The sequence below is a fragment of the Amblyomma americanum genome, chromosome 5, assembly GCF_052857255.1.
Source record: "Amblyomma americanum isolate KBUSLIRL-KWMA chromosome 5, ASM5285725v1, whole genome shotgun sequence".
NCBI classification, from domain to species: Eukaryota; Metazoa; Arthropoda; class Arachnida; order Ixodida; family Ixodidae; genus Amblyomma; species Amblyomma americanum.
The window spans coordinates 25,929,695-25,939,443 of NC_135501.1; the positions used below are offsets into that span (position 1 = coordinate 25,929,695).

The window sequence follows — 9,749 nt, forward strand, 5'->3', positions numbered from 1 at the left end:
CATATATGCGTTTGTCTTGTCTTTTCGGCAGAGAGAAAGCTTGTCACAAAATACCAAGCTGTTCAGTGTGTCTGGGAAAGAGACAGAGTGTGTCTGGGAGGCAGAATAATAATGCCTGTAAATTCAACCTTCCGTCTCCGTTTGTGGCATGCGAAACATGTACAGTCAATAGACTGTAGTTTTCCCCTGCCGCTGGATAGAATGTTCTTTAAATGAGCGCCTCACCGAGCGCGAGCCTTGGTTGAAACATGTGAGGCTATCTTCTGAGTAGAGCTTGCACCGCAAGGAACTTAACTGTAAAGCAAAATAAGAAGAAAGTGAAGCTGTCCTCGTATACAAGAATCAAACTCACAGAGAGATATTAGAATTTTTCATTCGCAAGACTGGCGCCACCTGCTTTAGCGCCCCTTTCTCACTACAGGAGTGCGAGATACCGATATTTGGCAGCGTCGTGCGATTCTTCTTCTTATCAAAGTGCGCATATTTCTATTTTGCATGAAAAAGTCGCTACTCAGAATCAACCTACGGTTGGAAGCTAGCGCCCGTCCCGTCTTCTAGTCTTTCGTCCTTTCGGCTTGAGGTAACAAGTATATGCAATGTATCCCATATTTCCCTTACTTTAAGAATTCTATATGTTTGAATAAAAGCAGTGGAGGTACGCAGTTCTTGACTGAATAAGGCGCTGTTCCAGCAAGTGTGCTAGGCTCCATTTGTTGAACGATATCTGGGGGGGGGGGGGGGGGGATGGAGTGAAAGCGATTTGCAGGTTCTTCCCTGATCATGGCTTCTGCGGACTGAAAAGAATGAACCTGTGTGCGTGGTTGTGCTTGGCTATATTTGGACCTAAGGTCACCGCACTACCTTCGGTTTTGTTCGCGCGAGCACACGGGCTGCGTTTTTCTGCCTGTCTGCTTGCACGTCAAATCCGTGCGCTAATAACGAGTTTGCGATTTCGTGCTTACTTCTCTTTCCTTTGTCCCAAACCTGACCTTGAGCAAGTACCTACGTTTTGCTCGTGTCAGTGAGTATGCAAACTGTGGCCTTCAATTATGCCAACGCTTGTAGCAGATATGTTGTACAATTCTGAAACAGAGATGCTTTCTAGAAACGCACGCAGGTAGTCTGAAACACTCAACTGGCTGGGGAATCTTTTCAGCATTACATCGCCAGAGATGCCTGCCAAAACTGATGAGAAGAATCTGTGCAGGAAACAATATTCCGCAGTGTATATTTATTTCCATTTGGTTTTCGCACAAAAACATAGCTGCCGCTTCCAAGAAAAACTAACACTTTTCCCTTGCTGCCGGACATTTTAGTGTAAATTGCCGCTACGAATGAAAGGGCAATGTGAAATGCAAACAAATAAAAATTAATCAAATGCATCTCTATATCAATTATTTATTTCATGTGCTTAAGACCATATCCGTAGCCGACCGAACTGGCACCACTTCCATAGCCACCATCCCATCCTGCGCTGAGATACCCGCTACTGCCACCATACCAGCCAGGAGTCATATATCCGCTGCCACCATTCCATCCAGGTGTCTTTAACCCTCCGCTGCCAACATACCAGCCAGGAGTCACGTATCCAGAGCTGCCACCGTACCAGCCGGGAGTCATGTATCCAGAGCTACCACCATGCCACCCAGGAGTAGCGTATCCACCACTGCCACCGTACCAGCCAGGAGTCATGTATCCAGAGCTACCACCGTACCAGCCAGGATTCCCGTACCCTCCGCTTCCTCCATACCATCCCTGAGTAACGTATCCGTCGCTGCCGTATCCGTAGCCGCTGTAATCAGCAAAGCCGCCAGACCAGCCTGGGTTGGTGTATCCTCCAGCGCCTCCATACGAACCCTTAATACCAGTAAATGGGTTTCCAAAGCCGTAGCCAGCAGTAGCAAGAGTTACCGCAAGAATGAGGGTGAGCAGGGACAACTGAAAAAGACCAAAGACAATGCTCTGAACAAGCTTCTCAGCCAACACCTAGAAGAGATGTCATGTCTCCGAATTGCAGGAACAAGTTGCGAGACGATCACTATAAATATGAACTCAAATGTGCTTCGTAGAGACACGATAAAAGAAAAACGCACATCAAGACACAAGGCAGGGCAACCACGAACTCATCATTATCATAGAGGATGGGACAGTGAATGCACATTACCATCACCATTATCATCAGCGTGACTACGCCCACTGCAGGGCAAACGCCTCTCCCATGTCTCTAAGATTAACCCTGTCCTTTGGCAGCTACGGCCACCCTATGCCTGCAAAATTCTTTATCTCATCCGCCTACCTAACATTCGGCCGCCCCCTGCTAAGCCCGCCTTCCCGTGGAATGCACTCCGTTACCCTTAAGAACCAGCGGCTATCTTGCCTTCGCATCACATGCCTTGTACAAGCCCATTCCTTCCAGTTGATTTCGACTAGGATGTCATTAAGCCATGTTTGTTCCCTCACCCACACTGGCCGCTTCTGGTCACTTAACTTTTAAGCTATAATTTCTTTTCCATAGCTCATTGCGCTGTCTTTAAACTTAAGCTGAGCCCTTTTCGTAGCCTCCACTTTGCTACCCGTAGGTGAGTACCGGAAAGATACAGCTGTTGTACACTCTTCTCTTGAGGGATATTGGTAGACTGCCTTTGATTATCTGAGAGAACGTGCCATATGCGCTCAATCCCAATCTTATTCTTCTAGTCATTACCCCCTTATGATCCGGATCAGTGGTCACTACCTGCCCTAACTACGCACTGTTTAATTGCAGTCTCTTTGCACCAGAAATTATCTTACTTTGTAAAGCCTATTGAGACGCAAAATTGTAAATTGTAAAGCCTATTGAAAGCCCCATGTTTATTTATTCAGGTTGCGAGGTATCCCCAGCAAAACTTATGCGTGGGCGGACATTCTTAGTTCAAAGTCTTTTATCGAAGTTCTTTGCTCCACCCCCCACCCTTCCCCCACTTAGTACGCGGGGTCGAATGCAGAACGCGGCGGCCGCGTTTCCATGGAAGCGGTGTCAGTGGAACTTCGAGAAACCTATTCGGTGGAAACAAATCAGGAGTCCTGGACTACGGCGTTCATAATAGCTCATGTGCCACTTTTCGGCAGGGACACTGAGGGCAAGTAGAAACTGACCCGTATTGACAGGGTACTGCTTTTTAATGATAAAGAGGTTATTCTGAAGAGAGCCGGAGCTATTGTAAGCTAGAAAAAGACAAAAAAAGAAATACCGCCAGGTGATGTCGCAAATAAAATGCATCCGTCTACAGCGATTTTTGGCACGGGTCCTAGAGGCGATTACGTTCGAAAAGATTGAAACCCGTTCTTTTCATTAAGGCAGCCGCCAGTGGCGAGATTTTTTAATCCCATTGTTTTCAGGCATAAATGCGTGTTTTACCGGCGGACAAACGTCAGCTTAGCCCGAAGGAGCCAGGCAATCAATCTTTTCTAACAACAATAATTGGATCCACTTGCTCTCAGTGCGCTTTTCCTACCCATACAACCATCTCGTGCGACAGGTGAGCGGCAGGTTTAGGGTACGCTTTTTGTAGTTCTTCAATTGAACGTGTAATCAACTATTCTGTTGGCGTTGATGTTGACTTAGGTGCTGGTTGCTATTCTTGGCCAATTGTTTCCCCATATTTTCTTGCAGAATTGCTGTGTGAAGTACAACACTGTCGAAGTACATCGCATGCGATGGTGCATGCATACCCAAGGCTGACTGAAAAAATCAATCAAAAATTATAAATCTATAATTTATGAGAATCAATGTGCTCCTTTAAGAAACCCCTGCCAGTTGATATGTTGGCATTAATTCGCCACTGAAAGTGTCTCTCAATATCTACATCTCCTCCAGAGGGACCACGGGCGTCACCAGTGGCCCCCGTCTTCAATGCATTCGTTCGACAAATCTGGTTATGTTGTTAGTGGTTGGCTCTGCTTAAGATCAGCTGCAATGATGTTCCATACAACTGAGGCGTTGCATGTAATAATTGTTGAGCACCTACTTCTGGCTTGCTATCGCACGCCTATCACTTTAGTTTTAATCTCAGCATTGATAAAACTCGACACGCTTTTTTTTCGTCTTTGCGCTCAATGGCTTGTGTGGTTGCTGATTCTAGTATATCGTTTTTAATTTTCAAGTGGAGTTCTATCCGGTCACTGCAAGCTAGCACATATCCCTCCGTGCTGAAGAAGACGGTCGTTCACAGTTAACAAACTACCCTCATTCTAACTGACTCGCACCCCATCGAACGGAATGAACTCATTATATGTACTTGTGAGTCTCAATTCCCAGATCGGCATTATGTTCTTGTGTGGAGTTGAAAGTCTTAAAGCAACCAGGCTACATATGAGCTGGCAGAGGGGCCATAGTGCTGACATCACGTGACACACGGTCGTTCTTCTATTTCGCCTCCATCTAAATTACACCGCCGGCCACCAGTATCGAATCCGTTACCTTGTAATCAGCAGTGGAATGCCACAGCCACAAGCCACCGTGGTAGGTTAGAGAGGGACAAAATTCTGCCACAGTTAATCCAAATTTTTCCAAATGCGCCTAAACTGCCAAGCACCAAAAATTCTCGCATCACTGCGTTTCTTCAATTCTTGATAACTTCTGGTGTAAATATTGTAATTCTTCTTGATTTCAGTCAGGCATTGAGTAGTGCCTTACATTCTGGTGAAGTTCTAAAACTGCACAAGATTAAAATTTCTCGCAGAGTAATCCCATTGCATATCATTCCCCTTGCGCATGCGTCAACAGTTCGTCGGATTAGAGTATCATTATTTCGACTTGCATGCCATCAATTCTTATGTCCTGGAAGGAAATGCTCTTGGGCCTTTGCTTTTTTTAACAGTTATTATTAGTCTAACCACCTGTACTGATGAAAAGGCTCATATGCACTTATTTCGATTACGCGACAGGCTCTTCAAGGATGTACACTGCACCAGAGCACATCAATTAGTTTACGCTATTCTTGGTATTGCTTCAAGACGGTGCGATCAATGAATCGCTGAGGCTTTTGAAACATCAAAAACAAAATATTTCCACTGAAACTTTGGAAAAACTCCTCTTCATATCACTACGCTGAAAACCACTGCCGGATACATGAAACGATTTAGCATATGTCGATTAAAGTCACTGGTCGCCTAAGCGGGTTCATCCACGTCGTGTATTAGCGCGACGAAAGCTAAGTTTTGTAAGACACAGACTTAAGACTTTCCCTCCCGTCGTTAAACTGCCCACTAAGAACACACTAATCAGGCGTTTCGAATATCCCTGGGGCGTTTTTTTATCCTTCTTCTAATAAAAGCATTAAATACAGAGAAAATTTATGCTTGAATTTTGTTGTGTAAATAATGGCCACCACCGTTTTGATTCTGCAAAAGAACTAATTGCAGAAAATAGCATCAAAACTTTAGAACCTGCTAGAAAGTTAGGCAGAATATTAGAGGTGTTGAATCTGTACCATTGTCAGCTTCAGGTCAATCCTTCAAGAAGCGTACTGCCGTCATTGTGCAGAGTCACCGCGCACCACCATCTGCCTGGCTAAAAATTCATTTGTTCGCTCTTACTAACAGTTTTAATTATTACAATTTTCCAGACCGTCAAACGAAAGCAACCGTTCAATTTCTCATGCATTTGTTGCTATGAAACTATTTATAGTAATTAGGTTGTTTTAGACGTGTTTGTTTTAAATTGATATGACTCTTTCCTTGGTCTTCTCTGATGCTTTCCTTCGCTCCTATCTTTAGCTGCAGTATACATTTATGTTGAGTAAAGGTACCGCGCAAAGTAATAAAAACATGGACGAGAAGGGTACAAGGACGGGTACAAGGGTACAAGGACGTCCTTGTACCCTTCTCGTCCATGTTTGTATTATTTTGCGCTGTACCTTTACTCAACAATGTACGACCGACTCGCCCAACAACATGCACCGCTCGTATACATTTATATTTCCAGCATACATGTTTGAGCAATATAATCCAGAGTTCGACGGAATAGCGTCTGGTGAGGAGCGGACATAAGCCCCCGTCGGTGCCTGCGGCGCTCGATGAGATCAAGGGAGCCGTACGGACCCCCAAACGTCCTGATTCCTTTCTTTTCAGAAATGTTCGCGCATGTATGTTTATTTCTGCAATATTCCATCCTCGCCAGAGGGTACTCCGTCGAACTCTGGGCTATATTGCTTTTCGCGCTGAGTATGAAGCTGTAGTCATGACAAGAATCAGGCAGTCTGTGAACCTAAAAATAAGCCGCTGTCGTTCCATGCGGCGCTATATGAGATCAAGAGAACCGTACGGGCCCCAAAACGTTGTTTCCCTATTTCAGAAATTTTGGCGAGTGTATGTTTATTTGTGCATTTTTTCCATCAGTCGCCGCACTCTTTATCTACAACCCTGGCCATGAAATGCCATGTGGTGTTTTGTCTTACTTTTCAGTCGTAGGCACATAGGCGGGGTGCGTGACTGGACGGAGTTCAGAACACTAAAGAAGGGACAAGTGCAGCCAGAATCTCTGCTTTTAATACCACTGGTTTACTCTGAGGCACCGAGCTTCAGTGCGCGGTTAAAAAAGGCGAATGCCGCACATAGAAAATAATTTGTGAACGTGCCGCTGGCATGAAGATGCTAAACAAAAAATATAAAAAATGCAGCCGCCAAACGGCCATAAAGCAAAACTGTTGGCAATTCAGTCCGTTGTAGCTCGTCACTTGCATTGCACGTGAAAGACGCCGATATTCTCAAAATCTCCCCCGCCTTGTATGGCAGAAGCACGAACACTCATTGGTTGTCCGACTTAAGGCAAGCATTTTTCGCATTAGGAATAGTTCGTAAGGCAAGTTGGGCTCGTAAAGTTCCTAAGACTGCGTATTAAGGAGAAGTTCACCAGCTTCCAAAATAATTGCGGTATAGGGGACACGGACATATAGTCGGCAGTTAAAACACGAGCGCTAATTTCGAACCTCGACTGCCCCCTGTCAATGTCTACTGTCAAGATTGAATTATCGACACGTGCCGCACAATCTTTTCGAAACTGCCATCATAATTCTAAAAGCGTAACTTACCATAGGTGTCAGCGTAGTGTTCGTGCTTCGCGCCATTGCGCGGCGTACGTGTCTGATGCAGCGTCTTCTCAGCAGACACGGATGAACCGCCTTCTGGGGCGGCTGGCGCGCTGACTTGAGCGGATATGCGAACACACCCGCGCACTAGCGCTGTTCCCTCCCAAGCCGTCCTTGTCCCCTGGCTTGTTCAAACAGCCTGACGCAGGCTGCGCGTACTCCATGGTAAACGGGTTATAACCAGAAGCTCTTTGCCGCTTACGTACCACTTGAGCTTTTTCTAGCATTTTTCGTTCCACCCGCTTAATATCTCATGCGGCGCCAAAAGAAAACAACCGCGAGGGAGGCGAAGCTCTTCAAAGAAATCCTCTCAGAACTCTACCATAAAGAAAAAGCGTGCGCGCCCGCTAAGCATGAAAGAACTAGGTACCGGGAAGTGCAGACCGCGCCGAGCAGCCTCCGCCCGCCCTCTCACCAATTGCTGTTGCCTTCGTGTCGAGCCCCATGCTCTCTGTCCTTTTTAAGGCTGACACGACAAGCTCCACTAAAACGTCAATGTTAACGCAATGCGTATTTACCGCGACAACTCCGTGCATTGAGCGCAAGGAATCCGCGTCACGGATAGGCCGATCACCGTGTTGATCCTTCAAACGATAGGTTTCAGATAGCTGAAAAAAACTCACATGGCGGTTACGACTGTGTAACAAGAGATTCAGCGATAGCTGTTTAGGCTTTTGGTCACGTGACGACTGTTTTAGTGGTCAAGTTATGCACCCCTGAACTGGCAGGCGGCTGTTACAGAGCCACCCATGGGCTTATGCGACTCAGGTTCACCCATCGGTTACGTCGACGCCGATGACGGCGACTACGACGCGGAACCCAGAGACGGGTGTCTAACAGATATTGCTGTAAAACTTGGGTGCACTACAGTCTCCGCCATTGGAGAAATGCGGAGGCATTCGCGTTTGAACGTAAGAATCTTTTTATGCAAGTGCTTGTTGTCACATTACACACACGCGTGACCCTCGGATCACGTCGGCGAATTTTTAGCAGGTCTTTGTATTGAAACACCAGTACGCATCCCCAACAAACTTAGCCATCGTACGCACCACAACGCCTTCACTTCGTGCCTCCATAGCAAGCCTGAACCCGCCCGCAATCGCGTTTATTATTCGCTTTATATCTTGAGCCCCTATGTCGTAGTGTCATCAAGGACACAGCAATTCATGGCTTCTTGCTATCACAATGTGATATGAAGATTTTGGCCCATGCTGATGACGTTGCCAGCCGTTTTTTGTTGTAATAAAAAGAGTGTACTAGATGTTTCGCATGTAACAGAGAAGTTTTATGATACTTCGTATGCGTCTCTTAATCTTGATAAACCAAACGGGTTCTGGGTAGGTCACAGGGTTACAAAACAAACCTATTTTCGCGGCATCAAGTGAGACTCCGAACATTTACAATATCTTATGGTTCCCTTGCATCAGTAGCCTAATAGTGGGCCGCACTGGGATTCTCAGTTCTCGTTAGTAAGGCGACACACCCAGGCATGGATGGGTAGAGAGCTGTCTCTATTTTCACGAGCGCAAGTTTGCAATATCTTCTTGGTTTCGAAGCATATCTGTATCATGCAGGTGTTGCACTGTTCAAGGGAGAAGTGCTAGCAATGTATAAAATTTTTGATACTTTTGTGTGGCGCTCGCAATGGGAACCTACGCGCCGAGAGAACTTGATTCTACCTCTGGAATCTGGTCTAGCTGGTCTTCAACACTTGTTTGTACATCAGCGTGCTTCAAAGTTTTTCGTTTTGGGAACATCATACCATTGAGTCTTCCCAGCTGTGTTTAACAGACGATTAAGTGCACCATCACCATTATCATGATCGTCAGTCTAATTACGCCCAATGCAGGACAAAGGCCTCTAACACGTTTCTACAATTAACCCTGCCCTTTGCCAGCTGTGCCCACAAATTCCTGCAAACATCTCAATCTCATCCGCCCAACTAACTTCCTGCCACCCTCTGCTATGTTTGCATTCTTCTGGAATACATTCCGTTACCCTTAAGGACCAGCGGCTATCTTGCCTTCGCATTACATATCCTGCCCATGCCTTTTTCTTCCTCTTGATTTCGGCTAAGAAGTCATAAACCAACTTTAGTTCCCTCACGCACCCTGCCCGCTTCCGGTCTCTTAACGTTACACCTGTCATTTTATTTACTTAACTCGCTTCGCTGTCCTTAACTTAACATGAACCCTTTTTATTAGCCTTCACGCTTCTGCCCCGCAGGTGAGTACCAGTAGGATACAGCTGTTCTACAATTTTCTCTTGAGGGATAGCAGTAAACAGTCATTCATGATATGAGAGAACCTGCCATATGCGCTCCACCTGGATCTTATCCTTCTAGTTATACCCTCTCATGATTCGTATCAGCCCTCCCTCTCTGCCCTAAGAAGATAATTCCTTTACCACTTTCAGCATCTCGTTACCAACTGTGAGCGGCTGTTCCTTTGCTAGACTGTTAACATTTCCTTGGTTTTGTTGATGTTAATTTTTAAACCAACGTTTCTGCTCTGCCAGCCTAACACATTGGTCATGTTTTGCCGTTCATCTCCTGAGTGGCTCTGCAAGGCAATGTCACCAACGAATCGCAGATTAATTAGGTATTCTCCATTAACTCTTATC

At 45.8% G+C, this 9,749-nt stretch overlaps 1 protein-coding gene across 1 annotated transcript; it reads right to left on the reverse strand.

Moving 5' to 3' along the window:
* Positions 1-1,378: 1,378 nt before the first annotated feature.
* On the reverse strand, positions 1,379-7,286 carry LOC144134609 (uncharacterized). Its single transcript, XM_077667489.1, has 2 exons — positions 7,071-7,286; positions 1,379-1,938 (listed from the first exon to the last, which is right to left on the reverse strand). Exons 1-2 carry the CDS (start codon positions 7,104-7,106, stop codon positions 1,399-1,401), a joined length of 576 nt encoding a protein of 191 aa, XP_077523615.1. The 5' UTR covers positions 7,107-7,286; the 3' UTR covers positions 1,379-1,398.
* Between the last annotated feature and the right edge of the window lie 2,463 nt (positions 7,287-9,749).

Bases quoted from the DNA above. Each gene is read 5' to 3' on its own strand.
- LOC144134609 (XM_077667489.1), bottom strand. From the start codon at position 7,106: ATGGCGCGAAGCACGAACACTACGCTGACACCTATG. The intron at 1,939-7,070 runs GTAAGTTACGCT...GGTCTTTTTCAG, and splicing joins ACACTACGCTGACACCTATG to TTGTCCCTGCTCACCCTCAT.